The sequence below is a fragment of the Drosophila simulans genome, chromosome 3R, assembly GCF_016746395.2.
Source record: "Drosophila simulans strain w501 chromosome 3R, Prin_Dsim_3.1, whole genome shotgun sequence".
Lineage (NCBI taxonomy): Eukaryota > Metazoa > Arthropoda > Insecta > Diptera > Drosophilidae > Drosophila > Drosophila simulans.
In genome coordinates, this window is record NC_052523.2 from 17,281,888 (window position 1) to 17,308,537 (window position 26,650).

At 44.7% G+C, this 26,650-nt stretch overlaps 6 protein-coding genes across 7 annotated transcripts; 3 read left to right on the top strand and 3 right to left on the bottom strand.

The window, feature by feature from the left end:
* The first annotated feature begins 117 nt into the window (after window positions 1–117).
* On the top strand, window positions 118–405 carry LOC123327313 (cold shock domain-containing protein 4-like). Its single transcript, XM_044923416.1, has one exon. The coding sequence runs from the start codon at window positions 118–120 to the stop codon at window positions 403–405; it is 288 nt and encodes a 95-aa protein (XP_044779351.1).
* A 6-nt stretch (window positions 406–411) lies between these two features.
* Window positions 412–1,071, bottom strand: LOC27208561. The gene is made up of 2 exons (XM_016184137.3): window positions 646–1,071; window positions 412–576 (listed from the first exon to the last, which is right to left on the bottom strand). The coding sequence occupies exons 1-2, from the start codon at window positions 775–777 to the stop codon at window positions 451–453; spliced, it is 258 nt and encodes an 85-aa protein (XP_016035574.1). The 5' UTR covers window positions 778–1,071; the 3' UTR covers window positions 412–450.
* A 415-nt stretch (window positions 1,072–1,486) lies between these two features.
* LOC6728880 (phenoloxidase-activating factor 2) lies at window positions 1,487–2,982 on the top strand. 2 transcript variants are annotated; one of them, XM_039295010.2, is made up of 4 exons: window positions 1,487–1,716; window positions 1,770–1,972; window positions 2,037–2,293; window positions 2,370–2,592. In XM_039295010.2, the coding sequence occupies exons 1-4, from the start codon at window positions 1,548–1,550 to the stop codon at window positions 2,449–2,451; spliced, it is 711 nt and encodes a 236-aa protein (XP_039150944.1). In that variant the 5' UTR covers window positions 1,487–1,547; the 3' UTR covers window positions 2,452–2,592. The 2 variants fall into 2 exon arrangements, with proteins under 2 accessions (XP_039150944.1, XP_002104213.2); XM_002104177.4 differs by having other exon boundaries at window positions 1,493–1,716; window positions 2,354–2,982.
* Window positions 2,983–3,094: 112 nt separating this feature from the next.
* On the bottom strand, window positions 3,095–4,843 carry LOC6728881. Its single transcript, XM_002104178.4, has 4 exons — window positions 4,185–4,843; window positions 3,846–4,121; window positions 3,603–3,788; window positions 3,095–3,534 (listed from the first exon to the last, which is right to left on the bottom strand). Exons 1-4 carry the CDS (start codon window positions 4,686–4,688, stop codon window positions 3,178–3,180), a joined length of 1,323 nt encoding a protein of 440 aa, XP_002104214.2. The 5' UTR covers window positions 4,689–4,843; the 3' UTR covers window positions 3,095–3,177.
* A 1,137-nt stretch (window positions 4,844–5,980) lies between these two features.
* Window positions 5,981–25,171, top strand: LOC6739701. Its single transcript, XM_039295364.2, has 5 exons — window positions 5,981–6,513; window positions 18,132–19,883; window positions 19,971–20,210; window positions 23,430–23,567; window positions 23,634–25,171. Exons 2-5 carry the CDS (start codon window positions 18,698–18,700, stop codon window positions 23,912–23,914), a joined length of 1,845 nt encoding a protein of 614 aa, XP_039151298.1. The 5' UTR covers window positions 5,981–6,513; window positions 18,132–18,697; the 3' UTR covers window positions 23,915–25,171.
* Window positions 20,270–26,573, bottom strand: LOC6728883 (protein NASP homolog). The gene is made up of 5 exons (XM_039295365.2): window positions 26,372–26,573; window positions 21,979–22,316; window positions 21,267–21,874; window positions 20,927–21,204; window positions 20,270–20,864 (listed from the first exon to the last, which is right to left on the bottom strand). Exons 2-5 carry the CDS (start codon window positions 22,293–22,295, stop codon window positions 20,583–20,585), a joined length of 1,485 nt encoding a protein of 494 aa, XP_039151299.1. The 5' UTR covers window positions 22,296–22,316; window positions 26,372–26,573; the 3' UTR covers window positions 20,270–20,582.
* Between the last annotated feature and the right edge of the window lie 77 nt (window positions 26,574–26,650).

Consider the following 26,650-nt stretch of genomic DNA (forward strand, 5'->3'; position numbering starts at 1 on the left):
TAAAATATTTCTGTATAACCCAATTTGATCACAACTCATTGCTTCAGCAGTTGAAAAATTTATAAAAATTCACTTTTTGTAGCCAACTTTTTCTATCAGTAAGCTTAAGAGCTAAAAATGTCTGCCGGAAAAGGTGGATCAGGAAATAGAGGAGGAGGTGGTGGTGGTCGCGGAGGTGGAGTTGGTGGACGTGGTGGAGATGGAGGTGGTGGTCGTGGTGGAGATGGGGGAGGAAAAAATGGAGCCGGCAAATCAGGAAGTCCTGGAAGTGAAAACCAAGCAGCTGAGAAATCTAACGAAGGCAAGAAAAATCCAAGGGATGGCAAGGACGGAGGATCAGGACGTGGTGGCGATGGAGGTGGCAAACATGGTGGTAAAGGAGGCGGTAAAGAAGAAAACAAATGAGCCGGATCAATGATCAATACATAAATATATATATTTAGTCAACTTTTAACTAAAAGGCCCGAATCGACTCTCCATGTTTTGGAAAATGTACGAACAGCTTTGGTCATCGTAGGATGGCTCAATCTTATCGGCCGTAACGCTGGCCAAAATCAGGAATTTGGTTTCTGGGCTCTGGAAATTATATTATAGTGATAAGATTAAAAACAACTCTTACTTGGAATGTAAGATTAGGATAGCTACCTCCTTGGGTTCGTTGTGCTTCCACAGCTCGTTGGCCTCCAGAAAGGTCTTCAGGAGGATGCGCCACTGCCAATAGTTCTCCTTGCCATGGAGCTTCGGTATGGAATGGAAATCCAGCTGCAGGTGACCCATTTCGTTCCACTTTGCCGCACGAACTGATTAGACCAGACCCAGTTAACCTTAGTTAGGTACACCAGATATGAAAGCTCGAAAGCTTTTCCTATCGCGGACTTAACATTCGCCCAGTTTAACAGCTCTAGACGGGATTAGTGTTAGATCGAGCGGAATGTTGTGGGCCGTGAATCATTAAACAAATTCTGGTGCCAAGTTGTTAACAGTTTTCCGGGGCGCTGAGGGAAATGCGATTGCATTTCAAGCGGAAAGTGTCAAACATGAATCGACACCAAATTGTTTGCAATTAAACTATTAAGTTATTAGAATCAAATTTAATGGCTAAAAAATGTGGAGCACCTACAAAATTGTTTTTGAACAATGAAAGTATTCAGATAAATAAAACTATCGAACCAGAGAGTTGTCAACACGGCGTGTCTATACTTTATTTATTTGGTGATATTTTTGGGGAATACTCTTTTGCTTAGTTCAGTCATAGTAGACCACCTATGCAACATACACATATGGTAATAAATATTTTGGTAAAAGTAGGAAATAGTATTATTATATACTACAAATGGGCATATGAAAAGAGTAACTCCACTTCGTGGTGCAGTTACTACTCGCCTAATTTGCTTTTTATGATTGCTTTTTTGTTGCTTCTATGCAGTGGGGAAAATCCCTGAGCAGAGGAGGCCATTCGTCAGTCAATTTAATAGGGGGAGTTATGGACAGGCCATCGCTATATAGCCGACCACAATTTTGTCGCCTCGATTTAGTTGTCATTGGCTATGACTCAGTTCGGTCGCATGTGGTGGCTGCCATTGCTGCAGTGGCTCACCATCGGATCAGGATCAGGTGTGGGTGCCTGGAGCTTTGGACCAGTTCAATCGGATGCCAGTCAGGATACAAATCGAGTGCCGCAACCCATCGATGCGGGGAGCACAGCGAATCACACAAGTAAGTATCTCCAATCAACGCAATGATTTGTGCTGGATTTTATGGCCCATCAGTACTCGCCAGGCAGCTGATTGTGGGCACATTGCTGCCACCGCAGGTTGCGCCGGGCACCTGGCCACCTGTGCCCTCCATCGTGAATCCCGGAACCAGCTACTGTCAGTGCGTTCCACCCGGATCATGCGCCAATCCTGTGCCCACCGCACCCAGCGATGGCAGTGGCCAGATTGACATCAGGATTGTCAACAATGGAGGATATGTAAGGGATAGATAACCATAAAATAATTGGGTTATACTGTTTAACTCCTGTAACTCCTGCTTAGCCCACTGTTCCAACCACATCTTCCACGCTGACGTGTAGCTATGGTTTGGTGGCCTGCTGCCAGGCGGGAAGCTATCAGTGTGGTCGGAGGTTCCCGCCTCCGCCGGGATCCACTGCCGCAGGGCCTGGACAGGCCAGTTTCGGAGCATATCCTTGGCAGGCCGCACTGTTGACCACCGCGGATGTTTATCTGGGTGGCGGAGCACTGATCACCGCACAACATGTTCTGACCGCCGCCCACAAAGTTTACAATCTGGGGTAGGTTCGTTTCTATATTTCCCCAAGATCCCTGTCCAACTCTTCAACTTCATCGTGTAGGCTCACTTCCTTTAAGGTTCGCCTGGGCGAATGGGATGCTGCCAGTACGAGCGAACCGATTCCCGCCCAGGATGTGTACATCTCGAATGTGTACGTGAATCCGTCCTTCAATCCCAACAATCTGCAGAACGATGTGGCCATCCTGAAGTTGTCCACACCCGTTTCGCTGACCAGCAAATCCACGGTGGGCACTGTCTGTCTGCCCACCACCAGTTTCGTGGGTCAGAGATGCTGGGTAGCTGGGTGGGGCAAGAATGACTTCGGTGCCACCGGAGCGTACCAGGCCATTGAGAGGCAAGTGGACGTGCCCCTGATTCCCAATGCCAATTGCCAGGCGGCGCTGCAGGCAACCCGACTGGGCTCCTCCTTCGTCCTCAGTCCCACCAGCTTCATTTGTGCCGGCGGAGAAGCTGGCAAGGATGCCTGCACCGGGGATGGGGGTTCTCCGCTAGTCTGCACCAGCAATGGTGTATGGTACGTGGTGGGTTTGGTGGCCTGGGGCATTGGATGCGCCCAGGCAGGAGTTCCGGGTGTCTACGTCAATGTGGGCACCTATCTGCCCTGGATCCAAACAACGCTGACGTTATAGAAACCAATTTTAAACAATAAACTTTACTGCTTGCTTAATATTTTTTCTTAGTTAATACATTTTATAATAACATTTACAATTTCAAACCAATTACATTACATCAAATTACATTACATTCATTCAATAAGACTAAAATTTGTTTCATTATATTTATATCATTATTATTTATATTTCACTAAACATATTGGACAGACCACTTGCAATTTAACTAATCAAATTATTGGCAATCAATGGCTTAATAACGCAATCCCAGAAGTTCGTAGAGCGGCACCTCAGCCACAGATTCACTGGCGCTGGACTCCTCAAAGTCACCGCTCTGCAGGAGATACTGTGGCCGCTCCAGTTCCGGATGGGCCAGATAGAAATCGATGAGGGCAGTGGTGCTCCGCAGGTGGGTGATGCCCTTAAAGATCTTCTCGCGGGTCAGCAGATCATCCGGATAGACCGTCTTAATGACGGTGTCCCCGGATCGTTTTAACCAGGGACGATCCTTCAGTGGAACAGTGCGTCCAAATGCACTTAGCAGGGGCTTCTGGTTCACTCGGGTTGCGTGGTCATTGATGTGCTTCTCGTACTTAAGCTCAATGGCCATCTAGAAGTGAATAAAATTAATAATTTGGGTAACTTATAGTATATATCGTTTTCTCTATTGTTACCCACATGTGGCTTGTTCCACTTATCGGCCACTGTCTGAGCAATGGCGTTGACCTCCTTGGGATCTGTCTTCACGGAGGCCAACAGGGTGCGATCGCCCTTGATGGAAAAAAGGTTCTTGACCTTTTCCGGGGTCAAATTGCTTTCCAAGGTGCCAAAGGAGTTCAGCCACTCGACAAAACGTTCTGCTGACTGTGGAGATGGGCATTTTAAGGATATAATGTAATAGAAAAGAGTAACCATACTAACCGCATCCATGAGGTTCTCAGCCTGCTCGTCCAGCGTGACCATGGAGAAGTTCTGGCCAGGATGTTCGACGCGACTCTGCCAGCTGACTCTCTTATCGCGCGGCGCGCACAGGAACTTGGCATACCAACTGGACTTGTCCACGACGCGATGGGTGTGTCCCACCGGCTCATCCAACTTCAGATCGAACTTCTCGAACTCGTGCTCCATGCGCACAATATCCGAGTGGTCACTCTCGTTGAAGTACTCCTCCACCTTCTTGCGTCCAATCTCAAGGAGCTAAATTATCAGAGGATTTATATAAGGTATTGTGGAAATCACTCTGAACTACTCCATATCTACCACGTGGTCCTCTTCCTCCTCACTTTTTTCGCTGCTCTCGGCGCTCATATAGTCCTCGGGTCGCACCTCCTGCATTTCGTCTCTGATGTAGATGTCCTCGTCCGACTTGGAATAGTCGTAGTTCTGGATGCACTTGACCCTCTCGCGCAGTCGTGGCGGCAGCACCAGGGAATAGTCGATGACGGGAATGCGCGGCTGGAAGCGGCAGGCGGCAGTGAACTCCACATCCTCAATGGCCGCGTTCCAGTAATCCTTGCCCACCAGTCCCTCACGACTTGTCAGCTTGGAGAATCCGCTCATCCCAGTGCTGGAGGATCGCTCCTTCTGCATGAGCTGCGCCTTAGCCTCCATCCGCTTCGCCTTAACTGGCTTGGCCGCAGTCTGACCAATCGTGGAGTCCAGTCGGGCGGATCGCAACATTCGGTTGATAATTGGCCGATTGGACCGCGCCACAATCGTGTTTCGCACAGTCGACCCATACTGGTGCTCCCTCCTAATTGACATGGCTGCGACTGGGGATGTACAAAGAATATATAACGAAACTGCCGCCGGTGGAGTATCGGAATTTTCGTTCAGTTTGTTTGTTCAATACACATTCGAGTTTCGTTCTATGACAACCAGAGCTTGTAGGCGAGTGTAACACACCAGCTGCTGAAATCTATAATTTATAAACTTAGGCAGCTGATTCTAAATTGCTCACATTAGCTTGAGGATGTTCTCCAAAGCATGTACTTAGATACTTATTTGCTTAAAGGTATTTATTAAAAAGGTCAAGGTCTGCTGGGATTAAGTAATCTTGGTGATTTTACTTTCATAGAGGAGTCACTTTAAGTGACCCGCCCACATTGCCGGCTTAAAGGCGCCATGGCCTGCTGGGGCAACGATTTAAGTGAAACCTTTATGGCAATAATTGCGCATACGACCCGTTGGTGCGCTGCGGACACAAAGAATGTCCGACTGGTGGCAAAAAACCAGAGCGGCACACACAGACGAAGGCATAGGTGAAACAAGCGGAGTCGGGCTGAATTTATACCCAAAAGCCAACAGGTTGCCCGAGCCATCTGTTTTACTTTGCTATCAGTGTGTGCAAACTCACGGATGGGCAGACAGGCACCACACGCAGACACACACACACACGCACACACAATCCCAAAGGCAGACACCTCTGGCCATTTGATGCTCACTTAGCTGCGTCCCACTCATAAACAAGCCACTCATTTGCAGCCAATGCCCAAGGGGTTAATCCCCCCGAATAAACCCTCCAATTTCCCTTATTCACGGCGTGAAATTGGCATGCAAATTTTATGAATTTCGGTTCAATTTAATAAAGACTGTGACTTTACAAAAGAAAAATGTTTAGTTATGTGATTTTAAGCGTAAATCATATATTGATTCGTATATTTAAATATCAGTGTTTAGCTTACAATAATCATATATTAAGAAAATCTGCCATAAAATATTTTAGAAAAATTTAAAAATGTATTTTGCATAAGTAAAATTTGTCTGCGGCAATTCCAATGATTTAATGTGGCATCCGACTCACCTCAAGTCCCTTCCGTTGCAAACCGGAAATGAATCACGTCGCACAAAAACTGAAAATCCAAAAAGGATATAAAAATAAGCGGCGAACCGAGTAAGCGCGTAAAAAATGCAAGCGGCAAACGACAGGAAGGCAAAGCAACAATTCAGCCATAAAGGCAGTCATGCTAATACCGAATCCCACTCAAACAGCCGAGTGCCAACTGCAACTACTCACTCGAAGAGCCGATTGAAGCCGAGCGGCGAGTCCTTAGACGGAGTTCCTTCAGTCCGTCCTCGGCTTTCGAGCGTTACAGTCGCGAGTTCGGATCGAAAAGGACACTGGGCGAGTGCAGAGCGTTCAAAGTGGTACCAACAACAAATGCCTCAGTATTATAGCCAATGCTAGAAAGTGTTAGTGTTGTTTCGCTTGATTCCAGCCAAGCCAGAAGCCACAAGCAGTGTTGTGTAATCCAGTGAAGATGAATACTATCTATGGCCATCACACGGAGTATTATTTCCTGATTAAATGCTGTGCTTTCATGCGACACACTTGGCTAGTATTGTTAGTTGACTTGGCCTAATGGCCTTCATGTCGCCATCAAGTCGGAGTGACACGCCGACGGCGCTTACGCCCCTCCCACAGACATTTAATGCCAATTAAAATGTTTGCTCTTTGATGTTTCATTTGCAGAATGAGTGAGGAAACCGAATGCCAGCGAAATCAAAAATAATCAAATGATAAATACAAATATTAAACAGATATAAAAGCGAGAGCCCCAAATGAACCAACGTATTAAGAGTCCGAAGCGTAAGCGAAAGGCGAACCAAGTTTTGTAGCATACTTTTTTGGGTTTACGTCATGTTTGTCTACGCGAACCGCCATTTGTGCTTGTGTGCTTGAGTCCGCACACAAACACGCACACCATTATGTCGCCTGTATTCGTGCCTGTGTCTGTGCCTGTGTTTGTGTTTGCATTGGTGTCTGTGAGCCAGAATGCATGCCAATCAGTATCAGAATCAGAGTCCTCAATCCTGAGTCCTGAGTCCTGAGTCCTGAATCATCGACTGTCCAAACATCGTGCATTGCTTTTGTCCGCCTGGGCTAATTAGCTGCAGGTAGCAGGTAGCTGGTCCTTGTGCCGTTTTACGTAAGTGTCCTCCCACATCCACATGCATTCCCCCATAAGTGCCCAATTAATTTTAAATACCACACACTCTCCCCTTTAACTAAGTGCCTTGCATTGTCTCTGTGCCGTCTACTAGCCAAATTCAAAGCCATCTCTTCGTTCATAAACCAAACACATCTTTCGAATCCAGCTCATGCCCGCCACTCAAATACAATTTTCAACACTCGAGCTTAATTGAGAAATGCATGTACATCTAATGCATATTTGAAATTGCATAAAACAGCTTTCGAACTAATTTAATTTGCATATTGACCTGAAATTTTCCTTGAACAACTTCATTTAGCTTGATTTGATTTCTTTTACTTTGAATCCGGAATGGTCCTTGAATGATTTGAATTCAATGCCATCTGTTTTTTTAAAACGAATGCTAAGCGTAAGTGTAATTTCCTGCACCTATTTATAAGCATGAATATTTAAAAGATTTCCGCCCGCACTTACCCCGATTTCCCCAAAATCTCGATTTCGATTCGGTCCTTTCCGTTTCCTGTCAATCTGCAAGCAATGACAGCAACATTAGCTCTCGACTCTAGAGAACTCTATAAATAAATGGAAATTATGGGTGGCGGGGGGGTATGGGTGGGTATACCGCGTGAGGAGGAGCTGTTGCGATGCGATGGCATATCCATGTCCTGCATGTCCTGCTGACCCTCCACGAACGGGGGATTACTCATACGTCGTTTAATATGAAAATATAATTCGCTTTTTGTTGTGCCATGTACTCTCTTCTGTGGACTTTCCCGCTGTGCGTGTGGCCAAGAGATATGGGTACGCGTGGTATCCCCACGTACCCCTTCCGTCACCCGATCCTTCACTTTTCCACGCCGCAGGACACAAGGACCGCAATCAGCTAAGCAAACGCGTCAAATGCATGCATTTTCCACCAGCCGTGCGACAAGCTCTTAATAAAACAAGGAAAACTGCGGCGTGGAAACAAACCGATGTGGTCAATGCCCTGAAAATGTAATGGAAAAATTGTATTAAATTTGTAAATTGCCCTCAAATTATGGCGGTTTTATCTTCAATTATGAAAATCACCCGAATGGCAGAACAAGTTGAATAACTAGCAATATAAGGTGCTTGAAAAGGTGCTTAAGGCAATAAAAAACGAATAACATACGAAAGTTAGATGATTCAAATTCAAAAATATACTTTTTTCCGTTCGGTTAAAAACCAGATATTCAGAAAGCCCTGCCTTTTCGTTAGAACAGACTTAATTAGTGTCCTTTGAAGAGTATCTTGAAATGATGAGTGATGGCGCCGACAAGCGAGTTGTTCACAGTTTTGCGACGGATTCCTAGCTTATATGACACATGAGATGCATTCGAGTGAAATGTGCACACAGACTGATGTATGCAGTCATATGCTTTATGGCCTTTCAGGTCGCAAAATATTTACCCAGCCATGGTAATCATCTGAGAGGTATCCAATAAATGTTGCTATTCGATGGCCGGAAGCTAAGGCCGTGTCACAGATGTGTTCCTCGAATGGTGATAACTTTGATTGGGAATCTCGACATTTCCACATTGAGCACTTCAACGAGCGCGGAGGGCGGAAAATTCCGATCAGGTGCAAGGACTACAATGCAATCCCCGTACGCTGGCACTTCGATCCATTGAGGAGAACAGGCAATGTCAATCTGGCGAGGATGGTACATCACCACTCCACCTCCTCCCTGTTCTCCTCCTGCCTTAAAACTTTTCCATGGCGGAGGGCAAAAAAAAATCGAAGCGTTTGACATGTGACCAACATGTCAGGGGAGTTCCCATTCCCCATTCTTGTGTGTTCTTGCCTCGCGGCGTTTGCAAGGTATGGATTGAATGCAACCAGGCAGCCAGGTGGGGGGCATCTTAGACATGGAGCCAAGCATTTTACAGATGCGCCACTTGCCAAAGTCGAAAAACAAGATGCTATTTCTATTCCGAGCTGTATCAATTAAGTGAAAGGAACTCAAATATGATGATAGAAACTAATGAAACTGATGATGGACCTTCAATGGCATATTCATTAATCTCCTAGAGCTTCCCTTTTAAGTAGTTTTCCACTGTGCAGTTGCAACTTCCTTGAAGTGCAAGAACACTTGAGGGAATAAAAGGCAGTCTTCATACGGATACCCGCATCCTCGTATGGCCATCGGCAATGCTGCATGTCTGGGGGAGTGCGAGTCCTGCATTGTGGCGCCACATCCGAGTAGTGGGCACCCAGAATGGAGAACTGGGAGCCGAAAACTGAAGACTGGCACTATTTGCTGACGGTCTCGGCCTCCTTTGTCAGCCATTGTTTGACTGGATGGCCTTGTGCTCCATTTCACACAGTCGAGTGGGGCACGTCACAATATTTTATAGTTATGGTGTGTTTCCCTTTGCTGTTGCCGCTTATTGTTCATTGTCATAAGTTGGCTTTGTTGGGCCAAGTGTTGGCTGGTTTTATGTGGGGCGCGCAATAAATAAATTAGCCACAAATCACTACGTTTAAGTGTGGTATGCTAACTATAGCATAAGCATAAGCAATAATTTTATGTTGGCAACTTTTGATTTATTGCACAACGTTGTTATATGACATGAAGACAGTAAGACAGTAACAAAGCACCGAAAACATGGCCTGTAATTGCTGTCAGCGGGTGACTTTTCGGTGGGTGGTGGGTGGTGGCTTAGGCCATGGCCAAGTCAACAAAATATGGCCGCTCTTCCTTTCAGTCTCTCAGACTTTTTAAGGCAACTTTTTTCTACACGTTCTTAGAATGTATACGTATTAGGAATTTGGCAAGACATGCGACATTTTTAGCCCTAATTTGAGAGCACTCACTGATGATGATAACAATGTTGAACTTTTCATTATGCAAAGTGAGCAAAAGTGGCATTAATAATTCAGGCACAAATAAGAAAATTAAGCAACGAGCAATGTCAAAGATAAGGACCTTAATATATATATATATACACGTACGTATATATTATTTCAATTGCTATATCAAATTATGGCCACTCAGCGTCGTGGGTGTGGCCTTCTTAATGCCTGGGCATCAACTTGAGGTCAAAGTTCAGAATACCCTATAAATGCTTTACACACTTTAACAAATATTATTGACAAGAAAGATCTTTGAATATTGGTGCATATTTTAGCACTTTTAGCGAACCAAATATTCGACAAACTCAGCTCGTTATCAACTTACTTTATTACTGCGAAACTTATTTAGCTGATTTTTCCATGGAATCTTGAACCCAAAAGAAAACTTTTCCGACTCTTACCCACAAACACTGAAATGGTATTTTTCTTTGTATTTTTGGGTAAATGTTTTTTCTGTTCTTTTTTTCTTGGTTGAAAATGAAAACTGCTCAATTGAAATGCGCATTTGGAAAATTGGCAAAAACAAGTGACTGAAATTCAATATTATATATGTATCTATATATTAAATATATATTATATGGCAGAGGGAAACTTTCCATTCGCCAGCCAGTTTGAAAAATGAGCACAAACAGGTCCTGACCTGCGTGGCAATATTGGCCGACCAAGGGCTTCCAGGACTTGATAAATGGGCTGATTTGACTCTCGACTCGTAAACACTCACAAACACACGTACACTCGCGCACACACAGATACTCACACCCACTTGCGGGTGGCGGGGGGACAGACAAACAAACACTCGTGAAGTCGACCAGTTGGTTATCTTAAATGCTACAAGTGCTTTGGAAATTGATTGAAAATACTGCCCGCCTGCCAATGGATTTTCTCGAGTTTGTATTTCACGCTATTCGCACCATTTCCCTCGGCTGCTTCGAACGTATTGAATAATGCATCCAGACCAAATAACAAATATGCACGCATATAAACTCAGTGCGTATACGCCCCGTTGGCGGTGGCAAATGGGCACACTTGCCTGCCTGCCCAATGGTTAAAATATTTAATTAAATTTCGTTTGGCTTTCGTGCGGAATGAAGCTAATTGTTGCAAATAGTATACAGGTTAAAATTAAATTGTTTCACCCGAAACGTTAATGGCTATTTATAATGACCCGACAAAGTCAAAGCACATAAGGTGTGCACATCTACTGTGGGAAAAGTTTAGGTGTTTATTAAATGTGCCATTAGTAAACTTTTATGGATTCATTTAACTTCGTATATAATAAGGAAATGCATAAATTAAAGCGAAATTGCACATTTATTGAACGTAAAACGTATTTAATGCATTTTTCCTAAAATTAAACCATTTTTATTGCTGTACGCAGAGTTCCTTTGAGCATTCAATTAAACTTTTTTATACCATCGTATAATTTTATTCAAATGAATATGGTTTAATAGATGCAAAAACTGTGCACAAAAAAAATCCCGGCCATTCTCCCCAGAGTGTTCAATTAAGCTTTTTTTTCTCATATGGACGAGTCCATCGATTTGTTCCACCTGGCAAACCGCAACTCCTGGCTATTAAATAATTAAGCCTTGACGTCAATGCAGTGCTCACGCACACTCGCACAACCAGTCCTCATAGAGGACATACAGACCCATGGGACATGCGAACATTTCGCTGATGTTTCCACTTGATTTGCTGCAAAACGGCGAACGGAAAACGAGAACCTTCGAAAACGGAATAACCCAACAGCTAAATGACACACGCAACAGAACATGCCCCATCTTCAGGATCTGCCCCAAAAATGTTTGTTGGAATTTCGCAATTTTCGTAATGCACTCGGGTGCACGCAAATGTCAGGGTGAGATGTCAGGACATGACTTCGAGTTATGACTCGCGCCTCAACAAGTTGAGAAATTATGCAAATTTATTCAGCCCAAGGAGCCGTTTAATTGTTGTCTCGCCGGCAGGAGGCAAACTTTCAATTGCAACTTTGATTTGTTTTACGGCCAACGGACATGCGAAAGTTAGAAAGGAAATTGCAGCTTGTGTATAGATCGATATTTTAGGGATTACAAGTAATTTCTCTTTACTTTAGAGCTGGCATTATGAAGTAAACCCACACTGCTGCTGCCAAAACAATTTGGCTAATGAGAACTTCCCTTGACCGAACAAATATCAAAGTCCTGGTATTTCACAAAAAACTTAAAACAAGCTGAGGACTATAAGCCGAATTAAATGGTCTTGATATATGAATCTCACATATAAATCTGCTACAATTTTTATAAAAGACGGGGTTTGGATGGAAAATTGTTAAATCTGCTGTAAAGAGTTAGGGTTTGGAATATGTAATGAAGTACGTACACATATATTTGCATGTGCGATCCATACACATAGGGCCAAACGACGCTTTTTCCTTGTATCATGACGGGAAAAATATGAATATTAATGCGTTTTCACTCGTTCAATAAACATGGTAAGCCATTCATATTCATGTTCGACACGTACACCCACATTTTCATATTCAAAGCCAGTTGCGATGGCAAAAATAGGGAGTAAAGTGATTCAAGTCAAACGCAATTACGATAAAGAGGACAACATGGCGTATGCGCAATTTTAACGCTGGGCTTCATAGATTTATGATTGCATAAAGCGTTGAGATTCGAGGATACCTTGAAGTTTAAAGTTTCGATTTTAAATTGTAGTAGGAGAAAATCCTAATGGAAAGTGGAACTAAAAATGCTAAGTGGCTAACCACATACTTAGAGTACTTGCAAAAAGTGGAAAGGACGACAAGAGGTTGCCATGGGCGTTGTCGCAGGACAATTCATATTTCATAGGATTAAGGTCCTAAGTCAACTGCGAAATTGCTTGCCGCCATCGATTTTCTGACGATGAAAATGAGGAAAACCCAAGCAGGAAAACAAAATTTCTGCTGCATCATTTACTGGCTGAAATATTTATATTCAATTTGATATTTTCGAGGGCTTGGCCTTGGACAAAAACTCGCCTGGAAACTGGCTGTACAGTGCAAGCACAGCAGTTGGGCACCGTCTAATCCTGTCCAGCGTTTGGCATAGAGATGACAGCTGTAATACAGATCTGTCCATTTCAATAAAGTAAGATTTTACTGCTTAAAGGAATATGCTTAAATGATCAAATATTTGAATAGGAGTATACAGATCTAAAATATTTTCTTTAAATTTATCATTGAACTAGGTCGTTGGCATCACTGGCGACTAGGTAGCAGCAACAACAAGTTGGAGGACACGCCTCTGGGGGCGGTTCTTAGCCCCGCCCACTCTTCAGAAGTTTTTTTATGGAAGAAAGTGTGGGTGCCGACATGATGATGCCGCTGCCAGGCTGTCTTGGCATGTCTTGACGATTGCCCCATAAATTTTTTAGATTGACCCGAATAGCAGAAGCCTTTGACATCATCGCTGGCACACGCTTTTCCTCCTTTTTTTATATATCATCCCCCTGCCCGTATTGACAAAACTATTTCCCGGCAGAAGTTGCTGGGCAGAGAAGAAAGTTGAGGACAAGGAGAAAAGTTGGCATTCGATTGGGGTGGCTCACACCTTGACCTAACCCGACCCGACCCGAGCTGTCTTAAAGTGTAATGAGCTTGGAATTGTCGCCGAGTCCTGAGCTCCTTATCAGCTTAAGTTGGCCACCACCACTCGAAGGTTTGGGAGCACAGAAGGAAATCCGACAGAGCAAACCTTATGAATTCAATTTATGCATTTTCGCCGCTCATAAAAATGTTCTCGTTAAACAAAGTTTGGCAAACTTTACGACTTTGGCCTTGAGGTTGCAGGCACCACCAGACAGACAGACAGTGAAAAATCGCCGGGAAAATGTAATCTAGCAGGCGCCCCGAATGTTATAAATAACCGGGGGGAAAATGGGGGGAAAAAATGTGTCAGATTGCCGGCAGGCTGCGCCCTTGAATGCACTTACCATCCGTATCGCGCATACGCCGCGTTGGCCAAACACAATGGCAGTGAAAGTGGAGCTAAAGAGCCACGGGCAATTGGCCAAATCTCGGCGAGAAAAACTGGGCCATAGTGAGTTGGGAATTGCCGGAACTAATCCCGCCAACTGACACACTATATGTACATACATATATTTTGCAATAATGCAGCCTGCAATTAGTGAGGTTTTTCATATGCTCCCGCACTTTTCAACCTCTGCAACCACTTGAATAAATTAAACGCAGACCATTTGCGGATCTAGACACTGTCTGTTTATGGTGCCATGCATGAAATTTCATATTAATGTGGGGGCAGGGACGGAGCATGTGTGTCCGCATTTGCGTTTTTGCTGCATGTTGGCATTTCACAAAATTAACTGCCTTTATCTAGTTTTTCTCCTGGCTGACAACCCATTAATTTGCCGGAAGAGTTGGGTTTCTGTGTCATTTGAGCCCCAACGTGCACGAACAGATGTCGGCAAAACGCACACCAACTGGTAATGGCCACATATACTATATGTACGACTCTGCGGCAAGGAATAATTTAATGACAATGCCTGGCATTAAGATATCTAAGTGCCAGGCTACCCCTATTATTATATAAATGCTTTCGGTCTGGAGCCTAATGAATTGTAATGGGTATTTTCATTATTAAACAGGATTTCATTAAAATGGCTGAGAGGTTTGTACCTGCTCTTTTGATTGTAAAGACCCTAAAGTGTCGATAAATTATTAACATTCTTAGTCGCAATCATTTCAGAAGCTTAAGATTTCATCATAAAAACTACTCCCCAGGGAATACTTATTCAATTTTCGGCACTTTTCGCCTCGTATGCTTCCGCAAACAGATTCTTATATCCCCGTGGTGTGATTTATGTGCATAATTAGCCAGAAATTGCATAAGATTAGTTTTAATTAGTTGGAGCAACTTTTGGGCAAAGAACGAGGAAGCAGCCGCCTCGGCCCGAAATGCTAAATAAATAAGTTGCCTGCAGTTCAGCCAGAAGCCAAGAAACTTCTGTGGATCACGCCGCATCCGCATCCCCATCCTCATCCTCATCCGCGTCCGGGTCCGGATCCGTTGCGTGAACAGCACGGACTACTCTCCATCCTCCGGCAAAAGTGCAAGGAGCCGCCGCCTGCAAAGGAAATAAACAAAAACTTTTCCACTCGACGCCCGAAAAAGCAGGCCACGATTCCTTACTCGCGGTTGTACATTCATCGGAGGTGGCTGCGATTTATTGCGAAAAACTCCAAGAAGTGAAATGTGCTAACGTAATCTTAAAAAAATGTTAAGGTTGTATGGTTTTGAAATCAATTTACTTAATTAATACTTAATTAAAAATGTAAATAGCTTATATATAGCTTATATATATAGTCAGTCTTATGAGTGGTATTACTAATCCAACTAGCACCATTCATAGAAGAGCAGTCCTTCGAGATTCGCATCACTCCCGTTAAGGACATGGCGAGGACATCCTCCTTCGCTCGGGCTCCAAATGTTCGCGCATTATTTTTCATTTGCATTGCGTCATTTGTACAATGGAGCTACTAAAGGAGGAGCACCGCCTGGCCAGGAGCCGCACTGACTGCTCGGACGGGTAATTTATGTTGACCCCTTTTGGGGAGGAGCACTTCGTCCTGCGGAGTTCCGCCAGCTGTGGCAGTTGTTGCCCTCCGTCCGCCGCAGTTGATTGCCAAGGCGACCGCAAAACGTTGCCCGGGTAACAACACTAACAATTCCGACTTAAAGCTGCCACATGTATGTGAATGTATGTACATTCCACCTTCAATCGAGTGCTGCTTTTAATTGCTGGCATAAAAAATAAAGACGTTTCCAGTCCAATTGTTGCCTGGAAAAGCGGTGCTAAAGTTGCAATTGCGGTGAGAACTTTAATGGTTGGTCTAGAAATAAAGTCTAAAATATATAGAAAGTTTACTCGAAAGTGCTCTGCGTTCCTGACATTTTTTTAGTTTAAAGGTGTGATCATAAAATGGTTAAATATAGTATATCTCAAGAATTTTAATAAAGCCCCAAAGAGCTATCACTCTCTTCTTCTTTGTTGCAGCTTCCGGCTTTCCAGTTTGCCTGTATGTGTGTGTCCGTGTGTCTGTGCCTTTGTGTGTGTGTTTGGGTGCCTATAATGCACAGCGAACTTTAAAGCCAATAGCCGTTTTATGGAAACTTTCGACACTGGGCAAACATTTGCCAACTTTTGCAGCTCTTCTTGTTCGTCTTTCAGTCGTTAGGAGTGTAAACAGTGCCTCAGTTGGCCCGCAACTATGTATAGCGACTATAGAAACTATATCCTATATCACGCTTTTGTGGCGAACTCTAGACTTACACACACACACACACCCAATATTTTCAGCATCCTTTCACTCGCTTCAAGTATTCAAGTATTCGCATTTGGCTGATGCACTTTTAGCCAACTTTTGTAAGGCACTCACGTCCACGCTACGTTGCATGTGTGCCTGTGAAACGTGCTGGATGCCAATTGTATTGCGTAAGTGTGCAGCATTGGGGACAATACACTGAGAGAAAGTATGGTCAACAGCGAATATTCTCTTATATCATAAATACTCTAAAAACTGTGTTTATGTAATAAGTTTTAAGCATAGGAAAGTTTTGCAACCAGAAAATTCTTAAATTTTCATAGTATAATTATATCATATACATTTATTATATATTATAATATTATTCGCTCCGGTTTTTTCGGCAGTTTTCAGTCAAAAGACTTTTGAAAGGAAGTGCTGAACCGACTGACAAGTGGCCAACTCATGGCATATTCAAATTATTCTCGTGCCCGCGCCGCCAAACTGAACCGATTCCTGGGCTTCCGGCTCACCGGGGTCATCATGCGTGTTAATTAATTCCAGTTCCAGTTGCTCCTGCCGCGACTCTGACCTACTGACCAAACCGACATCAGCAGGCACGTGTGTGTCTGCCGATCAATTATGCTAACGTCGGGTAGTCTCGCAGCCCATCACCCTCATTTCATTTGCATTAAAAATTTAAGAAACTAGTGCAAATGTGAGTTGGAAGGATGGCAGCAGCACGTGCCTGGCGACTAAAATCAGGCGAGGTGATCTGGGATCAAGCCAACGACGTGCAAATGACTTCAGACTTACTTAAAAATGATTTGGCTCTCACAGGTTTAAAACGAACTTAAGTAATTTGTCTAAATATTTGATTAATCAGTTGTTTGGGGTAGGACAGCATTTATGTATACTTCAAATAGTAATAGCATTAAAAACTATATTTTAATGAAATACACAAATATTTCTCATTTAAAAATATTGATCTTTAATACTAAATCCCTAACTGAAATCACTTAAATGCTGCAAACGTGTGCACATAGCTGCTATTAAGGCAATGTTTAATGAAGTTTAATTAGATTCCAAAAGCAATATGCACAAGCCAAACTTGGCCTAATTTGTCCTAATGCCACGACACAAAGCAAACGAAAATGTTGAATTAAAATTAAAATTCCCGTCGGCCGCAAAGCAAAGACAATCCCACGTGCTGACCACAAAGGAGTACCATGTCAGATGTGGCCAGTTGGGAAACTGGGTGGAAATGCGGTCGGTCCTGGGCCGCATAAGCATCCGCATATGACTGGCGGTGTTAGCCCGCATCTAACCCCCGGCACACCTGCTGCACTTCGGTAAGTGGCCAGGCGCAAGGAACAAATTGAATTTGCCACGGGGCGGATACGTAATGTGGGTGGCGGGGCGGGGACGCTGGCCAGCAGTCCAGCCACCGGATATCCGCTGGGCGCCATGGCCGCCTCATGTAATATGCAACAGCCATTCAGCCCAAACCTCCGGACTTTTCCGCCGTACTTTTCTTCCGTTCGCCGGCTATGCGGCCGGATTCAGGTCGCACCGCACACAATTGAATCCTTGGCCATTTCAAACAGCGCCAAATTCAAATTCAGCTGAATATTTGGCACCAGCAGTGGTGGCAACTATGAAGTCTGATTAGATTAGGCCAGGGGGGTGTGCTGTTTATAAGGAATTTTAAATGCAATTTGGGTTTATTAGGTGCAAAGGAAAGGCAAGAAATTCGAAATTAAATTAAAATATAATTTCAATTCGTTCTTCGTGTTTTTCTAAAGAAAGCTACTGTGCAACTAACATATTAAACCTCATAACCTCATCATAATTATTTAGTTCTCTTAAAGGAGGTACATACATATATATTGTCTATATTCTACACTGTTTAACAATGTTGTTTTAAAAAATAAACTGCACCTTAGTTGCTCTTGCACATTAGATACTCGTATTACTCGTACTTGTAATCATTGCAATAGACAGCACTTTTCGTAGAAGAATTCTTCCTGTCCCGTCTTAGTTCTCGACTCTCTATTCTTCAAACTCATGTTGTACATTTGTTTTCTTCTACTTTCTTTCTTTTTATAGCTTCAAGCTAAGCAAAAACGTAGTAAATGAACAAACGAAAAAAACAAATATCAAAAGTCCAAATCAAAACAAGACAAACATCAATGTAAATTGGTATGCAAATAAACTAAACCATAATTGCCGATGCAACAACAACAACAACAGATCAAACAATACAACAGCAACAATAAAAACTACAATAACAACAACAGCAACAACAAGAACAGAGTTACTGCAACAAGAACAGCAACAACAACCGCTGCTAGTAGATATATATATATATAAAAAAAACCGTAAAACATTTATGTAAAACTTACATACATTTTTTGTCGAGGCACCCAAGCAAAGTAATATTTTGCAACGTAGACTCTTAGGCGTCGCACACAAAAAACAACCCAAGAACACAACAGCAACATCTCAACAACAGCAACATCTGCAACATCAGCAACATCTGCAACATCAGCAACCAGAGCAACATACAACATCCATCCGAAACCGCAAACATTCAACAATCCACCATCGCCACCACCACGAACCACATGAGCCTGAACAAGATCAAGAAGCGGGACGCGAGCGACTTATGACTGATGCGCTCCAAGGGCAACGTCGGCGTCGGCGTTGGGGTCAACGTCGGCGTCGCCGTTGGCAGCGGCAGCCGGTACAAGGTGACGGCCCGCTGTGTGCCCGAAGTGAGCATCACGTCGCCGACGACAGCAACCGGCTCCATCCAGCCCAAGCACTTTGCCCTGCTCCGCAGTCGCTCGCAACCTTCGCCGCCGACGTCTAACATCCTTTTCTCCACGCCAGGCGGGGCCACTCTGGTCGAAGAGGAGGATTTCAGCTTGGCCAGCGGCAGTGGTACAGCGGTTAAGAACGTGCTTCAGCGCCAGCTGGCCACCACAGTTCAGCAGGAGGATCCGGATCTGGAGCATTCCGCGCAGGAGCAGCACACCAAGTTGTCCGAGCCGGCGGAAGCGCCCAATGAGCTAACGCCGTTGGTGGAGGAGCCCGCTTCTGTAGCGCCAACCACATCGAGCCAGCGTTATAGCCACAACTCCAAGACCACTCGCTCGTGGCCAGTCATCTACCGGAATCCACATCACTGCGACTACGAGGCCTTGTACGTGCAACAGCAGCAGCAGCAACAGCAGAGCTTCAAGCAGAACTGCTACTCGAATCAGTTTAAGCAGTCCATCGTCTACTCCAGCAGCAATGAGGAGTTGCCCGGCGGCGAGCCGGTAGCCTCGAGTTCCGCCGATAACCGCCAGACGACGTGCTACTACTTTGCACCCAGCCGGCACAACAGCATTTATGAGCACCCCTCCTCGGTAGTTGGAGGATCCCTGCAGTTCGATAATCCAACGACCACAGCAGCAGCGGCGGCGGCAGTCGAGAGCCTAAGGCGGAGCAACAGCATCTTGTTGCGCCAGAACAGCTGCGCCAAGGTCATTCAGCGTCGGGGCAGCGGTAGTGGTTCACCCAACTCACTGGGCTCCCAGATGGAGGGTCTGGGAATGGGCATGGGCGGCAGGGGAGGCGGCAGCGCCTGTTGCTCCAGCTGCTGCATGGGCCCGCCGCCGGTGCTCTTCCTGTTCGTCACTCTCCTGATGACCACAAGCGCCACAGCCATGCTGTGCGCCGCCATCATGACTGATCACTGGGAGCACGTCACATGGGATCGCAACAGCCTTGATCGCTACTCCAATCGATCGGGACTGCATCTGGAGTGGCTTCTCGACGACCAGGTGGCTATGCTCAAGCCGGACAAGAGGGGTGAGCCGAATAGATATATTTAATAACTAATATTTATCTTCCTATACCGATAATACTGAATCCCTCGGTGCGTTTCTCCTCCCGCAGCCGATCATCGCTTTCGGCGCGACTCCGTTTTCCTGGTGCCCATGCACGGCGGCATCTGGACACTGTGCATTGATCTGCCCATTCAGCAGCTGCAGGAACTGCGACGCAATCCCAAGTTCCCACGCGGTGCTCCGCCGTGTGTCAACTACCTGGCCGGCTCAATGGAAAACGCACGCGGCGAGGAGCAGCGCAACGACTGGCAGCACAGTGAGTCACAGGTCACTCTGCAGCCGCATCTGAGTACGTATCCAGGGGCAGCCCGTTTGTTTATCCCAGTCCCAGATCCACATCCGCTCTTCTAACTTTCTGGGGAAAATCTCCCGTATTTATTGTGTACACTTTTTGCCTTCCTACTTAGTTTTTTCGTTTAATACAAAACATTATTTTATGTACGCACTTAGCACTAATTGTGATTGTAAACTTACAGACTTACAGAGAATTTTGGTAGAAAACAGCAAACAAATAGCATAAATATGTAGGTTCGAGGTATAGGACAGTTGAATGGTGTTTAATGCGTGTGGGTTGGTTTAAGTAGCCGATGAGTGTGGTGTATTTTAAGGGCTTGGTTGTGAGTGGGTGCTGGTGTGCCACTGGGCAACTGGAATGATTCCCCTAGACGGCGGCACGCTTGGCCGGCGAGCACAGGGCCTCAGCCTCCGAGCTGGGATCCTCCGGCTTCTTGCGCTTGATCAAATGTGTGATGTCTGTGGGCTTGGCCGAACTGCTGCTAATGGTCGATGAGGAGGCCGCCGCAGCACCTTTGGAGGAGGATGACGACGAAGAGCTGGCGGCTCCATTGGCTGACGACGACGACGAGGAGGAGGCTGCAGCTGCATCGCCACTGCTCATTGGCTTGATGTAGCTATCCAGGGCAGCTCGCACCTCAGCAATGGTCTAAGAGAGGGAAATATTTTGTTTAGATAATGTGAAAATTAAGTTGCTCAATATTTATTTACCTGGGCCTGCATCTCCTCGATTTCCTGTATCTTGGCCAAAATCTCCTGCTTAGTTTCCTCCAAATCCAACATATTGTTTCTGTCGCGCTCGCTAGGTTCGTTCTTGCCCTTAATCTCGGCGATTTCCTCCTCGATCAACACGCTCGATTGTCGCAGGGCAGTCGCTCCTTCCTTGTTGAGTTGCTGCATCAAATAGGTCAACCCGATCTTGTAATGCAACTCGGCCAAAGCACGTCGGTTTCTTGTGGGCAGCTCCCCGTGGATCTTCAGTGCTTTCTCTATAATGTAAGATGTCCATTAGTTACAGTACCGATTATACAAAATGTCTTTCTAAACTCACCATAATCTTCGCGTGCCGCCTCTAGTATTCCGTTCTCAAACTCAATGTTAGCCAGCTCAGTCTGAACTTCAGCCAAGTAGGGGAGACCACTGAGCCCCTGTCGCGAGAATATCTGAGCAGCCGCCTCCAGAATTTCCCAGGCCAACTGCAGACTTCCGCTTACTCCTTCCTCTTCTTCCGGTTCCTCCTCTCCAGCAGCTGCTGCACCATTGGAACAACTAGCTGTGACTTCACCATTCGATGTGCTCGGTCGCTCGTCATCGTTGACGGCAGCTCCGCCACCGCCATTGCTGCTGCTGACCTCATCCACGCCGGTTGGTACCTTCTTGGAGGGCTTCTCATCACTCTGAGCTTGCTCGGCTTCTCCGGTAGAGTCGGCCTCATCGGATCCCTCCTTGATAGTGTCCAGTTCCTTGCCGTTAGAGCTGCTTGCACCATTTTCGGCCTCCTTGGTATCTTTCTTTTCCTCCTTCTTAGCCGCTCCATCCTCGGCACTTTCTTCCTCGTCGTCGTCCACATCCTCATCGTCATCGTCATCGGCAGCCTCGTCAGGCACATCGATCACTTTGTTCTCGTCCAAGGCCATTGCAATTAATGCCTTTGCATAGCTGCATTGGAAGTAAAGGATTAGGGAGGGTTTCATACAAAGCAACATATTTCTACAATTTATAAAATTAGGGGACTTTCAGTGCCCATGTTGCATCATACTCACAGCAATAGGGGCTGACCCAGCTCGTCGGCCAGTTCCCCGTAGACTTCCTCGTACAGTTGGCACACCTGGCTCAGCTCGTCAGCTGCCTCGTCGTAGCTCTTGACCAGGAAGTTGCGCGATCCCTGGCTGAACAGCTCCTTGCCTTTAAGTATTTTCTCTGCGCGTTCCTGCTCTGCCTTTCCGCTTCCCTCAGTGGACACAGCCGGAGCATTGTCCGGCGTTGTATCAGCAGCAACGGGCTCCACAGCGACTGTCTTGCTTGGAGATGATACATCGGCAGCGGCCGTTGTGACAATTGCTTCGGCTTCAGCAGACATTTTAAGTAGTTAAATAAATAGCTGAAAAAAATTGTAGGGAAAATAACGATTAATTAAGTTATGGAAGCAGCTTATCAGTCTAGTTTTGAACTCTGTAGTGTTTTTAATTTTATCTTCACCATCCTAACTGCTTTAAGTTTATGTATTATCCCCTCATTCCACACTCCAATATTCCTCGTAGGTTGAGCCCTAGACGTCACTTTCGATGTATGTAGAAGACCACAAATATTAATTTTGTTTTCCACAAATTCATATAAATTCTATTAATACGCACCAGCACGAGCTTTGAGCACCAGCCGCCACATGATTCACCCAGATTCATTTCACTTGGCTTAAAATTTTAGCTCCAAGCCAGCGCACATTTCACAAGTCATTACCGCAAATCCCATTTGCAGCAGCTCAAAGATGTGGGTTCCAACCAATCCCCGGAGCACATCAGATGGAAAAACAATAGCAAAAGCCAGGGACCAACAATGGCCGGGAGCGGGAACATGGACAGGAACAATGAGTGTCCTTGTAGCGTCTATATAAAGTAATTACCACAGCAACTAACCGAGCTTGCATCCGGTTTTCTATATTGTCAATACTGGTCGGTCTCCCGCTCCCCGAAGATGAAACATGTCCGTGTCGAGAGATCCTTGCCAATAGCTGTTTAGCTAAAGGCGGGGGACCGGGTTTGGTGGTTTCCAATATGGGTCAACATGTGGCTTGGTTTGCCTCATCCTCTCCCGCCTGCGTTCTAAAAATGGCAATTGCCACTTTGGAACTTTTTGCTGTAGTTCTTATGGTGTTCCTATGCAATCAAACACATCCACCCACATGCGATTTGATTGCCATGGTGCTATTGGGTAATTGGGTTTACAGTTGCCCAGATTGTGAGCGGAAATTGGAGAACTGAGCTGGGCCACAATGAATTTGCAAAAGCAATTAGGATAGACAAATTCATGAAAGTCTTCCCAGAGAAAAGGATGCATTTGTAGCACCAGTTGTAATCCTAATCCTTTGCTAATACATAAACACATTTTCACAATGCTATGCTCTCGCTTATCATCCCTACACTCTGTACAAAGTCCAAGTTTCCAAGATATTCGAACATTTAGAAACCTTTTCTAATGAAACGTTAATCTGCGATAGGAATGCAAAACCTCTCCATATCCTGCTCATTGGTCTGCCTCATCATTCTGGGTAGTGCCGCCCTTGTGGGCGCCTTTGGCGTCTGCCAGCGCCAAATCAGCGCCATTTTAATCACAGGAGTGATGTATTTACTGGCGGGTAAGTGTGATTAAACTGAATTACTACTTTAGACTCTTAACCAATAAGCAATTTACTACCCAACAGCGCTGTTTGCCCTCTTCACGCTCATGATCATTCACTTCAAGCGGCAGCAGGGACGTCCCATGCTGGACAGCGACTACGATGGCACGGTGGACGGAATAGTGGCGCGACCAGGAGGCGTGGCCATAATGGCCAAGCCGCTGCTGGGAGCGCGCATCTTCCTCACCTCGTGGAGCCTCGACTTGGGATGGGGCGGTGTGGTGCTCTGCGCCATCACCTCGGTACTGTGGATCCTGCTCTCCAAGATCATGCGGTACAACCCCTTCTCGGCGCTCATGATTTAGCTAAACGCCTTGCCGCTCGGCGTCTACGGAGCCAGCTACGGGAGTCTGGGCAGCTGTGAGAGCTACGGCAGCTACGGGAGCACCCACACCCACAGCGGCACCAGTAGTGGCGGCAGCTCCAGTTTCCTCCTGGCGGCGGTCTCGTCGACGCGGCAAGCAGAGCATCGGGGCAAAGGAAAATACATCCTGTAGGCGATGCCCCGCCTTGATCACACTCTCTAATAAACCGGATGAATATTGACCCTTACCCAACTTATTTGGGATAGAGGCTTCCGAGGGTTTTACAAATACAGTACTTGTACAACTTTTGGCTAAATTCGCCTTATTAAGGTTCATTTTTGCTATATTAAGTTGAACTTTTTGGAAGTGCACCTACTCATCCCTATGTAAACCCCATATTAGTTAGCTATGTATGTTGGAAATGTACCAAACTAAAAACTCAATTGCCTTGTTCTTTATATATACACACACAACTTATACAACTTAATCTTATACTTATTCTTATTATACGGTGTACTTAACTTAACCCAATTGTAAATTCAATTTACACTCCCTATTTACAAGTAAACCTTTTTGTATACATTCGATTTGGCTCTAATTCTACACGCCTCTAAACACCCCACTAATTAATCCTTGCTAAAATGTGAGACATTTATTTACACGAGACGAGCGAAATGGGCATGGGAATAGGAATTCCAGGTGAGGCTTTGGCTTTAAAGTGCTTTCTAGTAACAGTTCGCCTGCATAGCTTTAACCCAACCCAAAAATAGTTAATTGAGTGCGGCAGTTGCTTAAATTAGAAAAACTGACTGGGGAGGGATGAGATACGACTAACACAAAATCAGGTAGAATTTAGAAAAGTGCTTGCGATATTCAAAACAGTTTGCTTGGCCCGTATGAAATCAAGAGACGCCTCAACCAAAGCTTAGCTATCCCGATCCATTGCCCTCCATCCAGTTGGTTTAGTAGAATTCTAGGGCTTGTCATGGAAGCATAATGAATTGTAGAACTTGGCGAGTACTTATTGAGCTCCAGAGGAACAGTTGTACGCGAAGCATAAAGTAATGAGATCATTTAGTGCTTTAGGACAAATGGTTTACAAAACGAATTGTACTTGTATAGAAGCCACCACAAACCAAACAAAATGCTAAAAGTATAATAATGTATTTTTATGCATAAACGCTTTGCCTTAAAACAACAAAACAAACAAGAACAACATATTTAAATACAGAAAGATAATTTCTTTTAAAAAGTTTACAAGATGTGTTTTTATCTTTCAATGGGGATTCTGTAAGTTCTAAGTATACCACGTTTTATTTACATTAAATTGAAACGTCCTTTGTTTATGAACCAATGTGGTCTATAAATAACCGACACACATTTATGAAATTCCATTTAGCAGTCAATTCTGTAAAAATTGTATTGCGAATTTCTGTCGGCCGGTAAGGTTCATTAACATTTGCGGAGCTGCTGCTGTGGAAACAAATTAAGCAAACATGCAAATGAACTCGCAAAAAAATTGGCAAGAAAACTTGACACTTTCGCGAGCTTTTGTACGAGAAACGGAGACACCACGTAAAAGAGAACGATGCAGGACAATTAGCAGAGATAGGAAAAACAGCTGGCAAAAGGAAAACTCAGGGGAAAACACAACATGTGTGCGTTTTGTTTTCGCGCGCTCAAAGCAATTACAAAATTCACACACTGCGCGGCGGCACAGCAACAAATTGCGATTACAAAACAACGTAAAAAGGTTCATTCACCTGTGTGCGTTGTGTCTGTTTCGCGGTTTTACGTGTTTATGCGTTAGACAAAGTCGTGGAAACATGAAATATTCCCAAATGTTAACTAAGTAAATATATAAGTACATACATATTTTCGAAGGAGTAGTTTATAATGAACATGTTTACAAACAATAGTAGAAAATACTATTCATTTAGTAAATTACCAATGAATATTTGACTACACTTAATTTCCTTCAGGGCAAGATCAAAGGTAAATTATTTAACCGCATTTATTTTGCATAAATGTACCCACAGCGTACTTTAAAAATGGTAGAGTAGTGTTTGAGCTTTTAATAACGTGATCAAAGCGAATGTCGCATAAACCCTTTGCAAAAAATAAGTGCGAGTGTATGCGGATTGCCCGCCATTCGCCCGCGCCAACAACCACAAACACACACAGACAACACACATACACCTACACTAACACCGGTAAAGCGCAATTGGCCATTTAGTTTCGCGCAAATAACAACGGCACGTTTCGCATATTTATAGCGAAACAGACATTGCGACAATTAATTAATGTTTAGCACAAACAACGTAGTAACAACAGCAACAACACACAAACAACGGGCCAAAACGAAATTCGCAAATTCGCGTGTCGCTGTTTTGGCTGCGTTTGTGTGCGTGAGTGCCTGCATCGGCATTTAACTGTAAAAATCGAGCTTAAACTTACTTGATCCTCAATTATTTCTATTGCTTTCAAAGCAATGGACAGTAAAACCAATTGATTGTCGATAAATACAGCACTAAAATCAATGATAGACCATGCAAAACTCAATATTCGCCGATAAAAATTACAGATCCCGCGAAATGCTGAAAAGTAGCGACAATGTGAACGCACTGGGGGCGCTTTAAAAAGCCGTCTGATACAATTAAAATACTACAAAATATACTGAAAAATCGAGTTGGGAGCTGCCAACTCGGTTGATTGGACATATAATATTGTGTTTCC

Bases quoted from the DNA above. Each gene is read 5' to 3' on its own strand.
- LOC123327313 (XM_044923416.1), top strand. From the start codon at position 118: ATGTCTGCCGGAAAAGGTGGATCAGGAAATAGAGGAGGAGGTGGTGGT.
- LOC27208561 (XM_016184137.3), bottom strand. From the start codon at position 777: ATGGGTCACCTGCAGCTGGATTTCCATTCCATACCGAAGCTCCATGGC. The intron at 577-645 runs GTAGCTATCCTA...TATAATTTCCAG, and splicing joins AGCACAACGAACCCAAGGAG to AGCCCAGAAACCAAATTCCT.
- LOC6728880 (XM_002104177.4), top strand. From the start codon at position 1,548: ATGACTCAGTTCGGTCGCATGTGGTGGCTGCCATTGCTGCAGTGGCTC. The intron at 1,717-1,769 runs GTAAGTATCTCC...ATGGCCCATCAG, and splicing joins GAGCACAGCGAATCACACAA to TACTCGCCAGGCAGCTGATT. The intron at 2,294-2,353 runs GTAGGTTCGTTT...TTCATCGTGTAG, and splicing joins CACAAAGTTTACAATCTGGG to GCTCACTTCCTTTAAGGTTC.
- LOC6728881 (XM_002104178.4), bottom strand. From the start codon at position 4,688: ATGTCAATTAGGAGGGAGCACCAGTATGGGTCGACTGTGCGAAACACG. The intron at 3,789-3,845 runs GTTAGTATGGTT...CCATCTCCACAG, and splicing joins CTGAGAACCTCATGGATGCG to TCAGCAGAACGTTTTGTCGA. The intron at 3,535-3,602 runs GTGGGTAACAAT...ATTCACTTCTAG, and splicing joins ATAAGTGGAACAAGCCACAT to ATGGCCATTGAGCTTAAGTA.
- LOC6739701 (XM_039295364.2), top strand. From the start codon at position 18,698: ATGCGCTCCAAGGGCAACGTCGGCGTCGGCGTTGGGGTCAACGTCGGC. The intron at 19,884-19,970 runs GTGAGCCGAATA...CTCCTCCCGCAG, and splicing joins GCTCAAGCCGGACAAGAGGG to CCGATCATCGCTTTCGGCGC. The intron at 23,568-23,633 runs GTAAGTGTGATT...ACTACCCAACAG, and splicing joins AGTGATGTATTTACTGGCGG to CGCTGTTTGCCCTCTTCACG.
- LOC6728883 (XM_039295365.2), bottom strand. From the start codon at position 22,295: ATGTCTGCTGAAGCCGAAGCAATTGTCACAACGGCCGCTGCCGATGTA. The intron at 21,875-21,978 runs GTGAGTATGATG...CTTCCAATGCAG, and splicing joins CTGGGTCAGCCCCTATTGCT to CTATGCAAAGGCATTAATTG. The intron at 21,205-21,266 runs GTGAGTTTAGAA...CTTACATTATAG, and splicing joins GGCGGCACGCGAAGATTATG to AGAAAGCACTGAAGATCCAC.